The sequence below is a fragment of the Pleurodeles waltl genome, chromosome 7 (genome assembly GCF_031143425.1).
Source record: "Pleurodeles waltl isolate 20211129_DDA chromosome 7, aPleWal1.hap1.20221129, whole genome shotgun sequence".
NCBI lineage: Eukaryota > Metazoa > Chordata > Amphibia > Caudata > Salamandridae > Pleurodeles > Pleurodeles waltl.
Genome location: NC_090446.1, coordinates 1,440,190,217 through 1,440,214,769, shown reverse-complemented (window position 1 = coordinate 1,440,214,769; position 24,553 = coordinate 1,440,190,217). Strand labels below are relative to the sequence as shown.

Genomic DNA, 24,553 nt, shown 5'->3' with positions numbered 1-24,553 from the left:
TTGTTGTGTGAGAGTCTGCCTGACTCAGGTCTCCCGACCCCTGTACATCTTACAGAGCACCAAGTCCTCCCAAGCCAAAAGTGGGACACTTGTAGCAGGTGCACTCCCAAGTTCTCCTGACACTATGAGATTCCCATCAGTGAATAGCCTCCTGGTGCATACCAGGTACCCCTGGCTGTGCCCCCTCTGAGAGCAATACAAGCACTCAGGCTGAAGATAGGGAACCCTAGGTCTCCATCCACCCGCAGCCCTTCTCACTATTCTGGAAAGGACATGGGGCCCTTCCCTCTTAATATACTGCTAACTGTCTGGGGTACTGCAGCCCTCTCCCTCACTGCAAAGGGGAAAACCTAAGCCACTACCTTTAGGATTACTCCCCAATGCCTCTTTAGACCATCTTGTACTCACCTAGAGGTCTGCCACCAGTGCAAGTTCCCTGGGGTCAGAGAACTCACACTCCACCAGGTGTTGGCGTAGCTCTGGATAACTGTGACTGAACATATGCTCCCCGGCAATCAAATTGTACAACCCATCACATGTGTTAACCATTCTACTCTTCACCCAACCATCCAGTGCCTTGAACAAGTACACCACATCATCCCCATCTGGTAAAAAAAGTATATCACTGTCCTTCATACTCAACCTCCATACCCCCATAGCAGGGCTTTCTCCATGGGGGTACTCCTCTCCCTGTCACTCCCTTCTACAGCCAGTACAGTGTCTTTCACACCACCTGGAATTTGACTCCCCGTGCCACTTCCCCAATCCACCTCAGGGACCACATCTGGAACTACCTCATATGCCTGAGCCCACTGGTGTATGTCATCCCCCTCCTTAGAAACTACGTCTCTGGGTATGTGGACCTTTTCTTTACTACTGGACATGGTACTTTCATTGCCATGATCTGAGCTGAACTCAGCCCTCCTAGCTTTCAGATCCAGCACTCTCAATTTCAGCTCATGAGCTAACATCATTTCCTCTTCCTCCATGGCAAGTTTTTCTTTTTCTGCCTCCGCTTTGAGCCTGGCTAGTTCCAACTGGAGCTTCCTAGCTCTCCTTCTGCTCTCCAGCTCCCCTGGAGACAGACTTGGAGAGGAAACACTGCTGCCAGCTTCGAAGGGAGCTCTTTCACCAGTCAGGCTGACCACCTGCCCCACAGGCAATGCTGGTTCCTCCTGTCATCCGAGGTGCAGACTTTGTTCCTACTCCTCCACAATATCATTCCATCCTCTGTGTGCTCACCAACCTTCCTGGCTGCTAACCAGGCCCTCTGTGCCTTTTGAAGTTCCTTCTTCCTAATGAGGCCTTTGAAGAACATTTGAACTGCCTGCAGAACCTTTTTTAGCTGAGGCACCATATACGTTTCTAACCTCTCCTACTCAAACACCAAATCTGCAACATCTGCAGATGTCACCCAAAACTGAGACATGATTGTGGATGAGGACTAGGGGTGTGGGGGGAGCTCTACTCTACTGGTGGAGCTAACAGACTTTTTAGAACTCTGTGCTCTGCTCGGAGCAGAGAGTTAACCATAAAACTCCGCTAGCCCCACCAGTGGAGTGGAGCGCACCTGGTACACGCTGCAGCCCAGTATGGCAAGAAGGCAAAAAAAAAGGCCAGAAAGGGATAAAAACACAATTTGTGGTTGCGTAGTGGTTTGCGATATGGAAGTAGTGCACACCATCACTGTATGTCAAGTACAAAAACAAGTCCTATCCTCACCACTGATCACCAATGTTGGAAATGGGGTCTCTAATTGGCAGTGGTTTGCACACTGTCCAAGTAGGGACCCTCATTCTAATCAGGGTCATAGAGTCACACAGCTAAGATAAACCCTGCTCACCCCCTTGGTAGCTTGGCTCAAGACGTCAGGCTTATGTCAGAGGCAATGTGTAAAGTATTTTTACACACCCACACACATGCACGCACACATGCACACACCCACACCCATACATACACACAAGTCAAAAACACCACAAAAGTACTCCACACCAGTTTAGAAAAATAGCCAATATTTATCTGAGCAAAACACAAGTAAAGATATCACTTTTTAAAGGTTTCAATTAGTTTTATTCCATAGGAATCAATGGTTGAATCTTTTTAGCACAAAGTTCCTGGGATGCGTCAAAAACAAATACTATGTGGGCCGCAGGGGAGGTGAGGATCCTAAAAGCAAAGCAGTGCATTAGTGTCTCACAGCGCAGGGTAGGTGATGTGTCGATTCTTTCCTCGTAGGTGGGGTGATGTGTCAGTTCCTTACTGGCAGGGGAGGTGATGCATCTATTCTTTACTCACAGGAAAGTCGATGCACTGATTTCCAGAAACACAGCCTCAGTTCCTTACTGCGGTGTGGGGTGAAAGACAAATTGATACCCAGGGATGATGCATGGAAAATCCAGATGTGCTATAATGAGGGGACCAGGGTGAAATAGGCACTTTGTCAATTCTGCAGGAACTGCATGGAAGTTCGAGCTTTGAGGCAGGTGCTATGTTGATTCTGCAGGTGCTGTGCCACTTTTTCAACCATGGGACAGGTGCATTATTGAGTCTGCAGGCTTTGCGTCGATTTTCTCCTTCAGAGCACCTGCTTGCACATCCAAGGAGCCAGAGATGGGCCATCAAAATATGCAGGGCACACCTCAGCTACCTTTGTGTGACTGTCTAGAGTAAATGTACAAACACCCCAACTGTCATCCTGAATAAATGTATACTCCACAGACAGTCAGAGGCACAGAATGGTTAAGCAAGAAAATGCCCACAGTGGCATTTTCAAACGTACAATTCAAAAGCCAACTTCACCAAAAGATGTATTTTTAAATTGTGAGTTCAGAGACCACAAACTCCACATCTCCGTCAGCTCCCAAATGGGAGATGACACTTAAAAGATATCTCAAGGCAATACCCAGGGGATAGATAGGCCTTGCAGTAGTGCAAACTGAATTTAGCAGTATTTCACTACTAGGACATGTTTAGCACACCAGTACATCTCTTACCATTTAAATACACTGCACCCTGCCCATGTGGCTGCTGTGGGCCTATTCTAGAGGTGACTTACATGCAGTAAAAGGGAAGGTTTGGGCCTGGCAAGTGGGTGCACTTGCCAGGTCGAAATGGCAGATTACAGGCCCTGGGTACACATAGTGCACTTTAGCAGGGGCTGGTGAGTAAATCTATAGATCCACCATGGGGGAAGTTACACGTTTTCTGGTGGATACTCTATCTAACTGCTGATTCCTCACTGCTGTTCTACTTCCACATTCTGTGAAATGGACTCTTTTTTAACTAAACAGGACCCAATCTAGGTATCTGTACACTGGCAAAAATAATTGGTTCCTTGATTTCTGCTTCTCTGATGGCACATACTGTGTCAATAAAGAAACTGGCAACGGTGTGCTTAAGTGGTGCTTTTATGCAGCTCTAGGCTTAATTTCTGGGGTGGAGCAGGGTTTGACGAGGAGCTGCACAATGCAATCTACTGGCACACAGGGATATGCCAAAGGTAAGTCAATTTCATGAACTCCATTTATTGTAATGCAATGTGAGGACTGGGGCCAACATGCCATGCTTGTGTGAAACACCCAGTGAAAAATTTGGAATGCTTCTTCTGGTATATGCAATGACTTGGAGTAACTGGCCTAGCATCCATAATCATTTAAGTGCTTTTAGAGGGATCAGAATAGGCCACAGGGCTGCCTTCTGCAGTATATGGTCAGATGGTTCAAAGCTGGTGTGGTACTGGATAAACCAGCTGCAGTCTTGTTCAGTTCCTTCACTGGTTCAATGATGAAGGTAAAGAATATCTGCACAAACCAAGAAATAATTAAGGATAATTCTTATTTGGGGGCTGGTATTAATATGAGTGTTGTTACTTTGTCACTATAAGGCTGCATGCTGTCATGCAAACTTCATCGTTTAAATCTCACTTTCATTCTTGTGCATAAGGCTTGCCTGAACCAAAACTCTGTTGAAACTTGCTCCCCACTGTAATTCCTAACTCCATATTTATTTTCCCTGAAGACACAGAGAGAATGTCTGCTAGAGAAATTTAGACTCTGACATCAGCAAACACTGCCATTACAGCCCGAAATGATAGTTGTTTATTTGTGGCATAAAAGTCTGCAATTCTAGCTCTGATTAGTGGCAAGAGAAGTTCTTTCACTTTTTCTGAGAAAGGTGTCTTCGGCCACTCACATTCCCATAGCTAATCCAAGCTTCTGTTATGTAGGTACTTGACTTGTCTTTTGCATCAGGATGCTTCATTTTCTCTCCAGAAGGCATTGTAAGATTTCCTTACACTTACTAATAGATGGAGCCCTGGAGGCCTTCTAGGAGGAGTTAAGTCATAGGTTTCACTAATGATTTGAAGTTACCTCATTTGCCATTATTGTTCTTGTTAGAAATGGGGTTCCTGCTTGACAGGGGTGGAAGCTCTAGTCAAGCAATACCACAATCCTAGTCAGCGTAAGCAACAAACAAAACCTAAATTATCCTGTGCTCACTCTCTGGTAGCTTGGCACATAGCCGTCAGGCTTAACTTAATAGGCAATGTGCAAAGTATTTGTGCAATACATCAAACAGTAAAATTGTGAAAACACCACATAGAAAGATCCCACACCAGGTTAGAAAAATAGCTCCTAACTGAATAATAAACTTCAGATATGAAATTTAAACTAATAAACTTGTGAAATAGCGCTTAGAAGCAATAAGCACAGACTGCTTACTACTTGGAAAATCTGGTGGCAGAATGGAACAAAGTCAAAAATTCAGGCCAACTGCGATGGAGCACGGCCTGAATACTGCAACCCAGTGAGTCCCACTGAACAAAAGTACTTTCATCCTGGTTGAATCAATGAAGATACAGGATGCAACCCAGCAATGCGTCAGTGCCCATCCAGCAGCACGGGGATGCATCTATTTCCCCACACCACAGCAGTGATGCATCAGTTTGGAAGGTGATACACCTGTTCAAGATGTGGTGATTCTGAAGGCGATGAGCCAGCTTCCTCCACACAGTAGGTGTGATGCATCGATCTTTTCCACGGAGTGGCGGTGATACGTTGGTTCAGAAGCAGCGGTTTCGAAGGTAATGTGGTGGTTCCAAAGTTGACGTGCCAGTCATGTCCCCACAACAGCAACAATGTGTCAATTCTGATCTTGCAGCAGGGTTCTGCTGGAGCAAGCACCTTAGCACTTCCAATGGTCCAGGAGCAGGGTGGTTGGAAGTTTCTTTATATCTCTGAGATATCAGATCAGGAGGCCAGCCAGCTAGTCCTTGGAGTCACTCTGGTTTCAAGTGATGAAGGTTCAGTCTTTATCACTCAGGTAAGAGAGAACAGCAGGTAGCAGGGCAACACAGCAAAGCAGCAGTTTTTACAGAGCAGCAGTCCAGCAGTGGCAGTTCTCCAGCACAGCAGTTCTTCTTCCTGGCAGAGTGGTCACAGGTCCAGAAGTGTACTGAAGTGGTGGTATCAGAGCTCCAGTACTTATGCCCAATGGTGCCTTTGAAGTGGGGGAAACTTCATATAAGGCCTTTGAAGTGCACAGAGGGCCTCCCTTCTTGCCCTGGCTCCAGACTCACTATAGGAGGGTATGCAGCCCTTTGTGTGGGGATAGGACACAGCCTATACAGGTGTCAGTGTGAGGCTGTGTCAGGCTCCTCACTCCCTACTGTCAGGATGGCCCATCGTCACACCTAGCTCCCATTGTGTGTGGCTATCTAGAGGGATCACACAAACCCAGCTGTCCCCAACCCAGACATGCAATCAGAGACAGGCTGCAGGCACACAGGGATAAGCGCAGGAAAATGTCTAACTTTCTAAAAGTAGCATTTTCAAAATAGTACTAATAAATCTGACTGATGTAATAAGTAATCCCCAGTGTTATCCTATGAGGGGGTAGGCCTCACAGTAGTGAAGAAGGCACTTAGTAGAGTTTCACTACCAGGAGACGTAAAACTTAAAGGTACATGCCCTACATTTCAATTATATAGCACCCTGCCCTATGGGTTACCTAGGGCCTACCTTATGGGTGGCTTATATGTAATAGTAGGGGAGTTTAGGTCTTTGTGTGGGGTTTTAGATGCAAAGTCGACATGGCAGTGTGGCACTGCATTCAGACTACAATGGCAGATCTGAGACAAGTTTTAGAGTACTACACAGGTGGGAGACACAATAGGTGCTGCCGGCCCACTGGTAGCATTACATTTTCAGGCCCTGGGTATATCATATACCACTCTACAATGGACTTACAAGTAAATTAGATATGTCAGTTAGGTAGATAGCAATTGAACCATGTTTGGGGGAGTGACCACAAGCACTTTACACTGGTTAGCAGTGGCAAAGTGTGCAGAGTTCTACGGCCAACAAAAACAAATTACGCAAAAGGGGGGGTGGTCAATATTACACTTTTTGCCGGGCCGCTCAATGAGGGCCAATAATTTATCCCTGCTCTTACACCAGTTTTCAAGTCTTGATCCGAGCTGACCAGGTTTTTGTAGCTCAACAAAGAGATCTTCCAAGATTGCTCTTTCAACTGCTGACGAAATTTGGCAAAATATTGCAAATCAAAATATTAATTCTTAAAGTTGGCATAATCATCAACACCAAAAGTGTCTTTTATATCTGGAAAATGTAACTCCTGAATATTACTTATTTCAGGGTGCCATTTAACACCTGGCCATACTACTGAGAAAGGCTAGGATTGAATGTTACTTCTGTATGTGTTTGACTGTACCAATATCTGGGGTGGAATAGGGATGCACTGCATTTTACCTGCTGGAGATTATTTCAGCATAGATCGCCACTAGGGGGGATCCGAAGAATTCCAGCTCTCTTCAGATTTTATTTCTTCAGGAATAGGTCAAAAGTTAAATAGAAGTTGACACTCCGCTCCTTTTTCCATTTCAAATATGATTTCCTCTGTGATGAATAAAATGTGCTAGAAGCTGCATCCCATTACCATCACTTCTACCCATCTGTCCAAAATCCACCCGCCTGCCCGTTCATCACTTCATCTGTGAACCCCACTATACATATGAGCCTGTGTGTGAACCTGGATGATAATTGCTTCTGTGAATATGGCAATTTGTGTGATCCTCTACACATTCACATTTATGCATGTCAGTCGTCATGAACAGGAGCGTCAATATCAGGCTGGTCTACATGCATTGGTGTCTTGCTCTGTGTGTGCATGAAGGCTTTTGGGTATATTAACCTGATGCCATCACCTTGCCAAAAGTCTTTTCATGAATCCCTTTTTAGAGTTTTTTGACACCATATGTAGGACTCAGTAAGTTGGTTGTGATATGGGTCCATTTACAAGCTTGTTTGTGCAAGGATCCCTGAATGCATTGCGATCTGTGCGCATGTGCGTCTTTATTTCTCTGAGTCTATTCATGCTTACTTGCATGTCTGGCTTGTGTGTGTGAGCGACTTTAGATGTGTTGGCCTGTGTATGTGTAGATGACTACTTTGCAGCTACATGTTTTGCCTGTGAAGTTGCCCTATGGTGCTGCCAATGTATAAACATACAGATTTGTGTATGGATTGTCTGTGTGTGGTATGTTATATCGGTGTTGTCTGTGAATGTTGACTGTGCAATCGGTGCCTCCTACATAGTTGGGTGTTGTGTAGGATGTTCTCCATCCGAGCATCAGTGCCTCCTGCATGTGCGTGTATGACTACACGTAGACGTGATTATGGGTCAGATCAAAAAAGTAGTCTAACTACACTTGGACAGTTACATCTTCATAAGAGTGCAGTTTACTACTTTGTGGAATTCACTAAATCTGAGTGGATTTATATGGGATGGAAAGCTGCTTTTACTTGCGGATTCTATGGAATTCCACGGCGCAGATAGCTGCAAGAGAGATTGGGATTCCCTATGCAAGTCCATTTAAAAAAAACGATTCCTCGGGAAAGTGTTTTTCTCTGTGGAGAAATCCCTTCTCACCCTGGAAATTGATTTATATCAGCCCCTTCCAGGCTGTAATGGGAATGGAAGGAGTTTGTCAGTGCCCACCACCGCACTTGATGTGGGTGGGCTTCACAAACAGCTTAGGTTAATCATGCCTTAGGATGCCCAGGAATACCCCTGAGTGGGATTTATCGGTGTGGATATATCCACAGTTGGGAGGAGATCTCCGCACACTCAGCAATTCCTGGCAGGCACAAGTGAGGTAAATGTAATCTTAAACTAACCACCGAATTTACCATTGTGAATAGGTCCCTGTATATGTTAGTCAGTGAGACTGAATGTCTAGCTGTCTTTGGCTATGTGTCTGCAGCATGCCAGTAAATGTATAGCAAAGGCACATGTGCACGTGCTCTATATGGTAGGGTAGGCATGTGGGTTCATGCTACTTAAGAAAGCTATTCTTATTAGCTCTGCAGATACACATGTTTTTTACAAATTATCCCCAATCACATATACCCTTTTTTGTTATTTTTCTGTTTATTACAAATTACGAGAGTGAATGTCTGTTTGGCCAGTCATCAGTAGGTACTGATACTATACCCTGTCCATCTGCTTGCAATATCCATGTGTCATGGTAGAGAAAAACTATTCTTTCCTTTGTGAAGTATTTTGTAAATGTTTTCAATTCTTGTGAACTTGGCCAAAGTTGTGGGTTAAAAGTATTTTAAAAAACAGAAGAAATCTTGCACTTTAATTCAGTTTATGTGTGAAAAGTTCACATAACACTTTTGGTGCAAACATTCTCTCGATGGGAAGTTTGGCAAAGTTGGAAATTAAACAAACCCTTCTAAAAATGTGAAATTTTGCAAACTTTCATCCAAGTACAGAGATGAAGTTGAAGGTCACAACTTCCTGGTCTGCTATCGCAATGCACTGTGGCAACACAAGGGCAAATAATGACTTGCTATATCCAACAGTTGCACCGCCACGCTTTGTACTCTTCGTAGGTGATCATTAGATGACTTATGATCATTTGTTTTTATTCCACAGAGAGCTCCAGTAAAAACTCCAATTTATGTTTTTTGTTCCTGCCCATCGTTGTGGTTCCTTTTGTACTCTGGATATGGTACAAGAAGAAAGAAAGGTGAGTGTGGACTCTTGGAAGTATCTGTCAAATAAATTGGTTTCGATCAAATGCTGCCCATGTAGGCTGACTTTCATTTTTGTACGTGGCTGTAACTTGAATATATACTCTAAATTGCCATTTGTAACATTTATACAAACTGAATGTGAGAGAAAGAAGGACCGAAGACCGGATGAGAAAAAGGCAAAGTAAAGAGAAATGAAGTAATTAGTAATAACTAAACTGAGAATAAGAAATATGTGAGTGAGCATTGCTTACGAGTGCAGCAGTGAATGAGAACAGGAACGGATGAGATTATAGAAGTAAATGAGTCCAGTGAGTGCACTGTGGCGAATAGACGAGCACATGAATCAGTGGTTTTACAGGAGTGAATGAGTGTTTCAGGTAATGGAAGAGTACATGAATGACAATGTCAGTGTACTTAAGTTAAAAAATTGCACTAGTGAATGAGCACATGAATTAATGAGAGAGTGTACATAAACTTATATGAGCTAATGAGTTCAGACATGTATGTGTGAACACAGGACTGTAGGACTGATTGCACAGGCGAATGAATGCAGCATGGAATGAATGAGTAGATGGATGACTATATGTAAGTGTGCTCAAATTAACGAGTGGAAGATAGAGCGAGTGCAGAACTGAGTAAATGAAGGAGAGAATGAATGACTACACCACAGCAACAGAAAGTGAGTTACAGACTTTTGGCTTAACTATCAAAAAGAGAAATACTATTGTGGGTGGTGTGCAGGAAAACCGAATGATGGAAGGAGGCTACATGCTTGCTTACTCTTCAGGCCTGGATGAGACCAAAGAGTGAAGGATCAATGCTCATTGAAGCCTGGGTCTCTTCTTGCAAAACTTACTTGTAAAGGATGATGCAACACATAAGTATCCATTCCCGTCTTTAAAGAGATTACCTATATTGCTTTCTACATACCAATGGCATTGTTAGCATAGTCATACATAGGGAGCACAGTATTTCCGTACACACATCTATTTAGGCCCAAGAGATGTAACATTTCAAATACACAGATCACTCCTTGAACAACAAACAGCATGTATACAAAGTCTTGAGCTTTCCTTTTGTCAACCAGTGTTATCAAGTGTGTACGTCACATTGAAATAAGTTAAGAAATTAAAAAAGACCTCTCCCAGAATGCTTTGATATAATACAAATACTGGACTAGAAAATGCTTAACGCTGTATTTGGAGTTATCCGCGAATCCCAGCTCCAAATTGCAGTTCGTGTTCATTCACTTTGCTACCTTTTTATTTTCAACACCAAGGGGCTGATTTAAGAAAAGTCGAGCTACACCCAGTGTAGTGAAACTTTCCTTGCGCCCCTTAGTGCCCCCCTACCACCACTATATATGCACCGTGTTTAAAATACGCCACACTGTGGTGCAAGGTAGGGGGCAATGGTGTCAGAATTCCTGACGCTATTGATGTACTCTGCTGGAGTAGAGCTAAGATTTTGGCGCTACTCATGCAGAGTACATAGGGGCCCATTGTATTAAATGGCCTGCCCCCTTTTAATGCCTGCTTAGAGCAGGCGTTAAACGTGCCGAAAAAAATGGCACAAAAAAATCTCTTAGATTTCAACAGTATGAACCTGCATGGATTTGAACCCTAACTTTCACCCATGACCAAGTGACTCGCATCCACCTTGGAGGCCAATCTCACCTGCAACGCATTGAATAAAACCAAGACCCCTCTCTACCAGCTTTCTCTACTACAAAGATAACCAAACTGTTCCTTTCAAGACATGTCTTCAGACCTGCTATTCAAGTCCTTGTATTCCTGTATCTGGATGGTGACAGCACCTTACTGCATGCCACCCTAGACTCTACAGCTGGCCCCCTTTAGGGGTCTCCTTTATGTCACAGCATGCCACCAGCAGGAGCCTGAAGAGATTTGACCATATCATTCCAAAGCTGATAGACCTCCACTGGGTCCCCTGGCGGGTGCCTGATCTTCAAAAAAGGATGCATCATCTGCAGAGCAACCATAGCCACCACCCTCACTGTTAGACCTGACAGTTTTAGGGTGTTTCTTTCCCCATCTTTTTGTGTGCGTTGTGTGCGTTACTCCATTTTTTTAATCTAATTTTGCTGGTATGCAGACTGTGCACTTTACCACTGCTAACCAGTACAAAGAACATGGTAATATTGGTTCATCCCCAATTGACATATTTAATGTACTTATAAGTCCCTAGTAAAGTGCTATCCCTTGTACCCAGGGCCTGTAAATTAAATGCCGACTTAAGTAGTCCTTTAACCTTGTCTCAGGCCTGCCACTGCAGAGCATTTGTGTGAAGATTTACACTGCCATGCCGACCTGGCAAAACAACCCTTTTACCAGGCCAAACTCTTCCCTTTTTTTTTACATATAAGTCACTCCTAAGGTAGGCCCACAGTGTGTATATATATATATATATATATATATATATATGTATATATATATATAAAAGTGGTACACAGTAGGAAAAAATATGTCAAAAAGTATAGCAGGAAAGAGCCTTTTATTTGCTCAACTCCTCCATTCAAAAGCTTCATCGAGCTATTACTTTCTATCAATCAGTCAATAAGAGATTTATAGAGTGCGGCTAATCACCCATTAGGTCTCAAGGCACTGTTTGTGGGCGTGCTGCTCAGTCAAAGAGCCAGGTCTTGAGGTCCTTCCTGAACTGCTTCAGTGATGCTGTCTGCCTGAGCTTGAGAGGTAGCGTGTTCCATGTCTGGGCTGCTAGGTAGGAGAAGGATCTTCCTCCAGCTGAGCTTTTCTGGATCTTGGGGGCGGCTGCAAGGGCGAACTGGGAAGAATGGAGATGTCTCTTGGGAACGTAGAACGTGAGGTGGTGGTTGAGGTATACCAGTCCTATATTGTGCAGTGCTCTGTAGGTGGGGATCAGGAGTTTGTATGTGATGCGCTTGTTGACTGGGAGCCAGTGTACGTCCCTGAGGTGGGAGGAGATGTAGCTGTGTCCGGGGATGTCCAGGATGAGTCTGGCTGATGCATTCTGGATTCTTTGTAGTCTTGACTGAAGTTTTTGAGAGATGCTGACATAGAGTGCGTTGCCTTAGTCCAGTTTGTTCAAGAGGAGCGCATGGGTGAATCGGGAGGGAATCCACTTGAAAATCTTTCGCAGGAGTCAGGGGGTGTGGGAGCATGACGAAGAGGTGGTATTGACTTGGAAAGTCATGGATAGAGAGGAGTCCAGGATGATGCCGAGGTTGCATGCTTGGTCCGTGGGGGTTTGGGTGTTTCCCAGTGCAGTGGGCCTCCAGGAGTCGTTCTAGGTGGAAGGGGAGGAGCTGATTATGAGGATCTTTATCTTGTCCGAGTTGAGTTTGAGGCAGCTGGCTTCCATCCAGGCAGCGACTGCTCTCATCCCGTTGTGGAAATTTCTCTTGACCTTTGCAGAGTCTTCAGACAGGGAGAGGATCAGTTGGGTATCATTGACTTAGGATTACTTTCACTTGCTTAGCAAAGAGGAATATAGTCCACATTTCACCATTAGTTTATTGTTTAAATATGTAAGAAACACATGAATGCAGAAACATAACACCATCATTGCACATGGCAAAAATAATCAACATCCAAAATTACAAAAACAATTTTTTGTCAAGTCTTCTGAATAAATTAAGGAAGGCTGCAATATCATGTACTCAGAGTCCTTGTTAGAGGTAGCACCCAGGGACAGAAACACATTAAAAGGATTAAATGTCATTGGCATTTATTTAGTGTGTCGCATATGCATGATTCCATTTCTTTATTTCAACTTATTAATGGACTCCTTCAGGATGTTATGTCGATGCGTTTCGGTCTTTTAACTTCAGGTCTCCACAAGACGAACAGGAAGACAATATACCTTATAAAAATAATCATATGGTGTACATTCAAATTCTGTAAACATGAAACATATCAGCCATTAGAAACAAGGTACATTCTATGCACACTGCATCAAAACTGCACTTGGATACCACAAATTATATCTACAGATAACCCTCTCTCTGCTGACAGAAAGATTCAAAAAGCGTATGCGAAAGAATGAAAAGCTGTTACTACCACTGCACGAGTAAACTATGAATAAAGACAATATATAATTGTGCCACCATAAATTCAGATCATTGTGCTCACAAAGGCTTGCCACGAGCGAAGCTTATTCATAGACCATCCCTCTTTGTGCACTTGCAGTTGAAAGAAAGATGACTGTAGCATACTTCTGTCCAACACTCATGGTGTGCGTGTGTGGTTAGCAAGTTCATGCAAACCTTCTCATGGTGCGTAAACACGCAAGTTAACCATATGTATGTAAACCATAACCTGTGAAAACTTCTGGAAATATATTCTCAAGGAATAAAACACTCAGTCTATACTATCAGTCGTATGTCAATTCAATTGTCACTGCATGATGTATTACCTCCCCATTTCAAAGCATTTAGCATCTCTTACTACATTATCAGGGGAAACTCCCTTGATGCCTCATCCGATTTCCGGGAACCCGGCTCCTATCAAACAAATTATATTAACCATCAAGCACTCATATTGTTACTGATATCGTTAGTGAGCGCTCGACAAACACGCACTCATGCTCTGGGACTGCCTTAAGCCCGTAGCCACCTGTAATTTACCAAGTACCAACACCGAAGTCTGCTTCTCTACCATGTGAACCTCTCAGTGAAGTTCTATCTTGGCGGTCAATTATCCGTGTCTTAGTGATGAGTTCTATGGCTACGCCGGGAGTAAGCTACTAGGGAGTAAATTATCGACGAACCGCAGGTTACATGGTGGCCATCTTAGAAGGGAAATGACCTCCTTGATACCTTATCTTTTCAGCAGAGTGAAGAATCAAATGTTCTATCATTAAATCCATACGGAAGCTTGTACCTGCAGTGAGGACTATGGCCCTCATTACAACATTCCAACATTGGCGGCCGGCCTCTGACCGTCAGTTGGCTGCCTATGTGGCCAGGAACCCGACGGCCGCATTTGGACATCCCAGCTGGGCCGTAACATTGTAGGAGCCGACGGCAATGTGGCCGTGTGGCGGGTGCAGCAGCACCCGTCGCGCAATCCACTGCCCGTAATTCAGGCAGACGATTGTGCGATGGGGCTGTGCCTGGGGGCCCCTGCACTGCCCATGCCAAGTGCGTGGGCAGTGCAGGGGCCCCCAGGGGCACCCCGAGTCCCCTTACCGCCAGCCTTTCCATGGCACTAAGGGGACTCCAAATCCCCAGGGCAGCGCTGCTGGCAGCGCTGCCCTGGCAGATTACGACCACCATGGCGGTATTCCGCCAGCCCTGGCAGTACGACCGTGGTGCTTTCGCCACGGTCAAAAAACGCAGTGTAGTACCGCCAGCCTGTTGGTGGTACTACCGTCACATTTCGTTGAAATGAGGGCCTATATGCTGGAACATCCACATACATTTTAAAGTCACAGTACAAAAATACTTGAAATTATGTCTTTTTGACCGGCATCAAATGCAGCCGAACTTGCCACTAAACAAACCATTTTGCATGCCTGATTACCAGCAAAAAAGTACCATCATCAATATAACTTAAAAACACCAAAAAACATTATTGTGCACAATCATTAATGGCACCATACTTCACCTCTCTGTACCCTATTCACCTATGTGAGGAGAAAAATACACATAGGTGCGCCCCTAACTCTTGTGGATATATTCAATCAATACATAGGTTTAATTGCAGCAATCACTGTCTCAGACACCAAAGGCTCAGGCAATTAATGCCCACATCTCATCTAGAACACTGAGGCCATTGTTCGCTGATCTAAACTTTTCAATCATCTTGGCTTCTATACGATTCAAAATCTGCCGGACCAGTGCACCCCCATTTTTTTTGACAACTGCACAAACCACAGACCAAAAAATATTGTTCTCTGTGTGACCTGTGTCTGTATAATGCTTGACGAGGGGAGCACCCACAGTGGCACACCTATGCTGTAATGTCATTTGGCCGATATAAGCCAAGCCACAAAGACATTAAATGCAATATATCACATTTATTTTATTGCAGTTGGAATGATGCACAATGTTATTAATAGTAATTGTCTGAGTAGTATTATTGAACAGACAAGCTGTGCAATTATTGCACACAAAATGTTCATGAAAGGGAGGTTGTTCCAGCATCTCTGTAAGATCTTTCTTTTTCTGGCATTGTTGGGTGGTCTTCACCACATGTTCTCCTAAATTATGTGCTTTGCAAAGTGAGAACATTGGTTTTGGAATCTGTAAAGATGTCAATATTTTCCAAAGTTTCTGTACTATGTTTCTGATTTTATTGGCTTTCAGATTCTTTGTCAACACACAAGTTAGAGGTATCTCATCTTTAAAAAATGTTGGTTCAAGTAAAGTTTCTACAGTTGTAAACCAAGCTCATTTCACAGAAGCTCTGACTAGTTTCTTAGGGTACCCTCTCCCAACACGTTTTGTCATCACGACACCAGCATTTTCAAAATAATTATTTTTCTCAGAGCAATTCCTGTGAATGTGGAGAAATTGTCCATATGGAAGATTTTCTTTAAGACTCTGGGGATGACCACTGGAAAAATGAAGTCATGTATTCCTATCTGTTGGTTTAGTGTATAGACTCATTGTTAACCTGCCATCTTTTGCTATAATCCATAGATATAGAAAATTAAGCTTGGTCTTATTATAAGACATTGTAAATTTAAGGTCTGCTGTTCTGTGGTTTAGCAATTCTACAAATTATGTCAATGTGTGTAAATCACCTTTCCATATCATCAAGATTTCATCTTTGTATCTGAACCATTTTCTTATGTTATTTACATATGGGCCAGTTGTTGTAAAACCACTGGTCCGCAAAACAATTCATAACTAAATTAGCTACTTCTGGGGTGAAGCTGCATCCCATTGCCACCCTTTTGATTTGCAGATATAGATCTCCCTTAAATGCAAAAAAGTTATTTCTGAGATAGAACTATGTGCCAATGCTGTCGACAATTCAGTGAGAATGTTATGTGGTCTTGGTCTTGTCTCTAAAATAGAATCCATCACCTGTGAGACTTCATCTTGTGTAATATTCGTGTATAGTAACTTGATATCAAGAGTCACCAGAAGTTCTTGTTCAACATCAAACTCAAGTGTTACAATCTTATTGATCGTGTTCATAGAGTCTCTCAAATAAGCTCTCAATTGTACCACAAACGGTTTGAGAAAGGTATCAATGTATTGGGAGAATGGTTCCAATATGGACCCACAGACAGATATAATTGGTCTGCTCGTTGGGCTGGCCACATCTTTATGAATCTTTGGGAGGATGTATATTACCATAATTCTACACTCTTTTCTATTAAGAAATTCAAATTCTTTTTTGCATATCCAAACCTCCTCTAAGGCTCCAGTAGTCAGGGCAAGGATATTGTTACGCAATGTCCTCGTTGCATTTTCTGTTATAGGTCTTTAATTATTGTTCAACTGGTGCATTATCTCTTGATCATTTGACTCACTATCCCTAATGATTACTCCACCCCCTTTGTCAGCTGGTTTTATTACAATGTTCAGGTTATTGGACAGGTTATTGATGGTTTGCATTTCCATTTTAGAACAATTCTGTTTAAAGTGTGTGTTCTTTTGATTAAAGATGTCTGCTCATGTATAACTGTATTTTCAAATACAAGAACTTTAGGTGGCTTATTGTTCTTTCCTGGACAAAAAGTAGATTTATTTTTTAACCCACTAAAGTTGTTTTCTGCACTGTAGTGTTGTTCATTAAAGAAGATTGTAAGTCTCACCTTACATAAAAAATGGAGTACCTCAGTCTTTTTTTCTATGGAGTCTTGTATTTGTGGTACAAAAGACACACCCTTGCTTAATACACTTTTTTGCATATCTCTTAGTTGATGCTTAGATAAATTGTAAATGGGGATGTAATCCTCTTTTATTTTAGTTGTTGTTATTGCCGCCTGTATACTCTTCTTCTTCTTGTGAACATGCCCTGTTCTGGGGGTTGGCCTCTCCAACCCCCATCTCTCCCTCTTCCATCACAACAATATAAGGAAAATGGGTGATTTCAGGGAATGTTGGAGGTTTGCCAGGCATTGTGGGTAAGAAAACTTAATGCATGAGATGCAAAGACATTATACCATCCAGGATTCCCCCAGATGTCTAGTTTTAAAAAATGTACAAGTTGGCTAGGGTTTCCTAGGTGCTGGCTGAGCTAGGGTCCAAAATCTAGAGTTACCCACATCGAAAAAAGAGGGTCGGTTTTCGGCGGAAGAATGTGCTGCATACATGTTGTGTTTTAGGCCGTTTCCTGTCGTGGGCACTAGGTCTACCCACACAAGTGAAGTATAATTTTTATCGGGAGACTTGGGTGAATGCTGGATGGAAGACAGTTTGTGGCGCTCCACAGTTTCCAGAACTTTCCATCACAGCCATGTGAGGAAAATTTGTTTTTAGACAAATGTTGAGGTTTGCGAGGGATTCTGGGTAACAAAATTTGGTGAGAGCAATACACGTCACCCCATTCTGATTCCTTTAGGTATATAGTTTTAAAAAATCTGCAGGTTTGCTAGGTTTCCCCAGGTGTTGGCTGAGCTAGAGCACAAAATCCACAGGTAAGGACATTGCCAAAAAGGGTGAGTTTTTAATGGAAAAATGTGCTTTGTCCACGTTGTGTGCTAGGCCATTTCCTGATGCAGGCAGTAAGCCTACCCAAAAAACCCAAAAGGGTACACAGTTTCAGGCAGAAAATTTTATATAAATACAGTGAGTAGGAGATAGGTCCTGTGAGTCTGCTTTCTTTTGACCAAGAGCCCTCACTCACCCAATGGTGACATGCTTCATCATCAGGCTTTTGCTCCTCGTCAGGCCGGCACTGCAATGCTCTTTGGCGGAGATCTTTTGGATATAGAGATGCCGGTCGTTGAGTGCTGGAATGTGGGATTGGTATAGAAAGATATGAGTGTGTGAGGTTAAAAATGGCTAGAGGTCTGTAAAGCTCATACTTAATCAAAATCAGACCCCTGTCATGATTGAAAACCGTAATGTGGGGAAAGGATTAGTAGTAATATCTAATCCACCCTCAAAGAAAAAAATTAAAGTTTAGGCTACACTCCCTAGATTCAGAGAATGTTTAGGAATGCAGTACATAAATCCCTATAATGCTACTAATAAGGTCTTAGTTTGATGGGAGTACCGTACACAGGACCAACTATCTTTTAACACTCCCTTTGGAATAGCCCTCTTCTGTTTGTTTTAGTAAGCCTACCCACACAAGTAAGGCACAATTTTTATTGGGAGACTTAAGGGAACACAAAATAGTAGAACACGTTTTATTACCAGTTATCTTTGTTTGCATTGGCACCCTCCAAATATAACATAGTGTGTAAGAGTGAAGTCATTTTGAGAACTGCCCTCTAATCCACATGCTATTATGGGTCTCCACAAATTCAGTGATTTGCAAATGACCACTGTTTCTAAACTCCATATCTTGTGCTCATTTTGAAAATACATACATTTCCTTGATAATTATTTTTCACTGTTTATATTTTACAAAATAAATTACTGTATACCCATAACACAATGAAAAACCATTGCAAGGTGCAGCTCAGTTATTGGCTCTGGAATCCTAGGGTTCTTGGTGACCTTAGAATCCCTATATATCCCTACAACCATAAGGATCCAGCAGATGTAACACTGTATTGCTTTTGAAGATCCGCCACAGTTAGAAGATGTTACAGATGAAAATGTAGACACAAATGGCTGATCTTTTAAACTTAATTTCAATATTTTTTTTAATTCAAGTGTTACTTTCTATAGGAAAACCTTGAAGAGTCTACATCAATGCCCCCTTGCTGAAATCAGAATGTTGTCTACTTTTCAGAAATTTATAGCTGTATGGGTTACACCATTTGTTTCACACCCATTTATACTGCCAACTGAAAGGAGGTTGAAAGCACAAAAAATAGGAAAAATGTGCTATGTGCTAAAACTGTGTTGAAAAATGTGGTTTTGTGATTCAAGTCTGCCTCTTTCTGAAAGCTGAGAAGATGGTGATTTTAGCACTGTAAACCTTTTGTTGATGCTATTTGCACGGAACAAATACGAGGTAGCCTTGCATGGCTTCATAAATCTCACTTAAGGTTTGTGTTGCTCTTGCACTGCGTTGCATGGTGCAAGAGCGAAGCAAACCAGATCATGAATATGGCCCAAATTTGAATAAAAAAATTAAGTATTAAAAATATATTAAATAACATTAAACTATTTTTCTCAAGTTTAGGTTTTTAAAGTAAAAAAAAAAAAATGATTACATAATTGTAAATATTAAAAGTGAGGTATAGGATTCCATATCATTATTTAGTTATATAATGTAATTGTATAATTTAATTAACATATTTAATACAATTTTTAAATACAAAACAGTTATTAAAATATTTTTAATTACATTTTAAATGTGTAATATTTAGATATTTTTAGAATGTATTTAAATTTTGAACTATATAAATTAATTTAATGTAAAAAAAATTGCTTTGGGGTTTCATTTTAAGTCCTTAATTCCACTGATTTCGATGGAAGGGTGTTGCGTACCAGTGGTTGGCCATTTGTGGTGCTGGACTCACTTCAGCTCTGAGCTGGAGTAATTTACTATTGGTTTTAGTCCCTTTGTGGCTATATTAACTTTAGTAGTGCAGTGGGTAGGTACACGTTGCTCCCTAAACTCCTCCATGACCCGCCCTTAACTCCTTCTTACTCCTCCCCTCCTGGCAGAAATCTATAAACAGAAGCATTAAATGCATCAAATAGGTTTGTGAACAGCATGTTGCAGTATGTTTTGCAGTACTACTAAAAGTACGACAAAATGCAGTTTATGAACACACCCCAATGTCATCTGTACACTGACTATTCTTCTTAACTGTGCTTAGATGCTTCCTGGGGTTTAAGAAAATTAAATGAAATAGAAGTATGAAAAGGTGCAAACTGAGGGATTATTATTATTGTTCTTGTATGTATTTCTATGCCGATCACCTCAAACAGGAATACTATTCACAGATTAATTCAAATGGTGCATGCAAACCTAGAATAGATGGTCGTTCCGTACCTTTTTTGAGACAGATTTGTTTTTGATGCATTAATCAGATGTTAAATATTAAGGCAGTGTTCATGATGCCACTGGCAAGCAATGCAATGCAATGCAGACTATAGGTTGAAATGGAGGTGTGGTGAAGAGCAAAGCTAAAGAAAGTGAAGCAGTTGGTATTGAAATGATCAGAGCAATGGTAATCTTTGGTCAAGGAGGGCTGTCCAGAAGAAACGGGTATGGACGAAAAAGGAATAGGGAAGAACAGCAGGAGGAAGTAGGTATTATGAGTGTCTGGGCACAGCCGGGAGGCCAAAGGGCAGAGATAGCATGTGCGAGTTTGAGGGTGGGATGGGAATTGATTAATTTAAAGTGGTTTTATTGTTCAAAGATATCTACTACAGGAAGAAGGAATCCGATGAAGGTAGGTCTGCTTTAGAAGTGAAATTCTAATGCTGCCAAATATCAAATCCATACTTGTATCCTAGCTAATCAAATCCAAGCAGGGTAAATCACAATAGTTGTTTTCCTTTGTTTGCCTGTGTTTGAAGTCCTGTAACATAATTCCCTACTAAAAACTAAAGGTCTGGAAGGACAGTTTAGGCTGGAAAGAGGATGCTACTTCATGTAAACAAGAAAATGCTTTGGCCTCAAGGTCTAAAAGAAAGATTGTAGGCCCCATTATGACAATGGCGGTAGAAACTGCCTCCTGCTGCAGCAACGGCCGCCAAAAGACCGTCACCAAGGCTACTATCTGTCTGCCATAATATGACTACAGCTGCCTTTCTGCTACAAGAAGGGTCGAAATCCGGCTGTGGCCATACTGGCGGGTGGCGGTAAGGTGGCACTGCTACCACCAGCAGCGCCACGCCAGTAGACAGGCGCCAGCCGTATTATGAAAAATAATACAGCCTGGCGGTGTTCTGCTGGCGGCGCCCTGTCCCGTCCCCTGCTGGAAGATCCCCTGGATTCAGGTAAGTCGGGTTTCCAACAGGGGAGGGGGGTGTTTTGTGTGTGTGGGTGTGTGTGTGCATGTATGTGTGAGTGTGTGCATGAATGCGAGTGTGTGTTTAGTGTTGTTTGCATGCATGTATAAATGTGTGTGAGTGCATGTCTGTATGGAAATGTGAATGCGTGTCTGCATGTTTGTTTTGATGTGTGTGCGTGAATGAATGCATGCATGTATGTATGTGTGGATGAGTGTGTGCGTGTGTGCGTGAATGGCAGGGCGTGGATGTATGGGGGTGGGAGGGTGCCTGGGGAGTGTTGGGGGGAAGGGGGCCTACTATCACTGACAGGGAAGGAATTGCCTGTCACTGATGAGGCCTACTGCCATGGTTTTCGAAACCACGAAAAACATGGCGGTAGGCAGGGTCATGATACTGCTGGCGGCACAATGGTGGCTGCTACCTCTATTGTGGTCAAAGTGGTACATTGGCGGATTGGGTTTAGCCAACCTGCCAATTTCATAATGTGGCGCTAAGTACCGCCAGCCTGTTGGCGGTACTACCGCCACATTCGCTCCAACCGTCGGGGTCATAATGACCCCCTTAGTCTTACATGAACTGGTGATTATAGGAGAGTAACATTCATTGTTCCAAAATAGTCTTTTTTCTGTCAAAGCAGCAGCCAACTGAATGTCATATATTCTACCTTCAGAATTGTATATTGGCTAGGGTTTGAGCCAGGATTAGAGAAGATATCTTCCACATTTGGGAGCCTTCCAGAGGGCTCTGGGTGACAAGCCACCCCATCAAAACGTTGTCCTTTTTTGACAAAGGATGACTTGGCGAAATCTAGGCTTCTATAGTAATAAGTATTTTCTGCTCAGGCTTCCTCATAAAGTGGGCTATCACCATGCTTTCAACAATCTTGTCAACATGATATGACACACAAGCATCCTACAGAATATATTGGGCAGGACCCCTAACACACATTCAACATTGTCCAGATACACCATGGAGTCAGCTTTCTCAATATAAATTAGAGCCCATTCTACCCAACAATACACACTACACAGCACCTTTGAAATCAAAAATGTAATTTGCCTTTACCAGGGAACATGCTTGACAGACTTCTGACATCTTCATACTCCAAAATGTAACCAATGCACAGCCAACAGCACATCACTGTAGTCAAACAACTCGTGAGAAATTGGGTTGTTTTTTAAGAGGGGTGTGAGCCCTATTCAAGCAATAGCCACAGTCTTTGTCAGAGTGAACAAGAGAAGTCAGTAAAATGTCCTGTGCTTAACCCTTTAGTATCCTGGCACAAAAGCAGTGAATCTTAACTCAAAAGCAATGTGATCTATGTTGCACACAAACAATAATAAAGTGAAAAAACAACACAAGAAAAATCCCACATCAATTTAGAAGACTAGATTAAACTTGAATAAATAATTTAAGACCAAAACAACAAAAATCTTATTAGTAGAACAGGTGATATGCAATATGCAGTTTTAAAGGTTGTGAAGAAAAGTAGTGCTTAGAACCAAGAAGTGCCAATTTGGGTTATCTGGTTTCAGTAGACCAGGTCCAAGTCACAAAGTCAGGCCAAATGCGATGGAGCATGGGCCGGATACAGGACTGACTTCAGTTCGCTGTTAAATTACCTTGTGCCCTGGGCATTGAGATACAAAGTCCTTGTGTCGGCCTGTGTGGACCAAGGGTGCAGTCAATGGGAGCTAGCAGCGCAAGGTCTTATGTCAAAATGCACCATGCTATGTTGGTGCCGGGGAAGCCGTTGAGTAAGTGCTGTGGTGTGGGTGTCAGAATTAATTTTGCTGCGTCTAGGCCGTTCAAGCAACTGGTATTGCGAGCACTTGCATGAGGTTTGTCGCTCTGAGTCGAGATGCATCAAGCTGGGCTGATTCTCAGCATTAAGATGAGTCATGCCGGGTCAGTGCTTGTTAAGCCTCCAAACAGTAGTTGCAAATTGCAGTCCTGCTTTAAGGTGCGTTGTGTTCGGTCAGTTAACAGCATCGAGATGTCTTGAGATGCATTGAGATGCTTTGAGTTGCCACACGCCAAGGAGCCTCTTGTGTTCCTTTAGCTTTAAAATAGAAGTTCAGCCGACTCACCCTTGGAGACACTCTGAAGGTGCTAGGTCCAAACACGCAGGCTGGCCTCAGAAGCAGAAGAGTCCTTGATCAGCAGAGCAGGACTTGGGCAGCAGAGCTGTCATTGGTCAGTACTGGAGCTAGCCCTTTCTGCAGAGCCATCCCCAAACTTTTTGCCTACCTCTACTTTTTCTGACTTTGATTGTGTTGGCTTTAGGACTCTGGACACCTTACCACTGCTAACCACTGCTAAAGTGCATGTGCTCTGTACTTAAAAGGTGGTAACATTTCGCTTATCCACACTTGCATATTTAATTTACTAACTAGCCCTTATTAAAGTGCACTTCATGTGCCCAGAGCCTTTAAATGAAATGCTACTAGTGTGCCTACAGCACTAACTGTGCCACCCATTTCAGTAGAGCTTTAAACATGTCTCACACCTTCATTGCAGAGCCTGTGTGTGAAGGCCCAACCCTTCCTTTTTAAGGCATATAACACATCTCTAAGGTAGGTCCTGGACAGCCCCAAGGACAGGATGCAGTGTATTTAAGAAGAAGGGCATGCAGTTTTAAGTTTTTGATGTCTTGGCAGGGAAAAACTATTACATTTGTTTGTCACTACTACTCTGCCTATTTCTCCCATAGGTTACCACTGGGAGGTAAATTTACTAATTTGTATATGCATATTTTCTAACTGGGAAAAGATAGATATTTTGATATTTGTTTCGCTGGACTCATAATTTAAAATCACAACCTATGATAAATTTGGATTTTAAGTTGCAAGTCTGAAAATGCCACTTTTAGAAAGTTTACTTTTTCTTACTTTAACCATTCTGTGTCTCTGCTTGTCTCTGAATACATGTTTGGGGTGGGTGACAGCTGGTCTTTGTGCATTCCATCTAGACAGCCACACACAAAGGGAGATTAGATATGCATTATGAGCCATCCACATTCTGGGGAGGATAGGAGGCAGGAGTTAACACTTGCACTTCAATGGGCTGTGCCTGTCCCACACAAAGAGCTGCATACCCCCCTGTAGTGAGTCTGTCACTAGGGCAGGAAGGGCAGGGACCTTGTGCATTTCAAAGGCCTCCCTTTCAAGTCTCCCCCACTTCAAAAGCACAATTGGGTATAAGTACTGGGCCTCAGACACCAATCCAGTCCTGGGCAGTTTTAAGTGGGTAAAAAGTACTGCACTGTAAAACGTATGCATCGCCGTTGTTCCGCTGGTCAAAACTGACGCATCTCCTCTCGACGCTGACACATCGCCTCCGCAACTGAGGGCAAGGACATCGCATTGCTGGCTGTGCAGCTCAATGATGATGCATCGCCTGCCTCGTAAGGAAACTGCAATCAATGTATCTCAGATTG

General features: G+C 42.8%; 1 protein-coding gene across 4 annotated transcripts in view; it reads left to right on the top strand.

Annotated features, from left to right (window-relative positions):
• The window catches only part of LOC138246456 (uncharacterized), a 420,592-nt gene that overhangs the window by 345,636 nt on the left and 50,403 nt on the right, over positions 1-24,553 (top strand). For all 4 annotated transcript variants that reach the window (XM_069201077.1, XM_069201078.1, XM_069201079.1 and 1 more), the window contains one exon: positions 8,965-9,058. In XM_069201077.1, the coding sequence (XP_069057178.1) occupies positions 8,965-9,058 (94 nt within the window). The remainder of the gene's footprint in view (positions 1-8,964; positions 9,059-24,553) is intronic.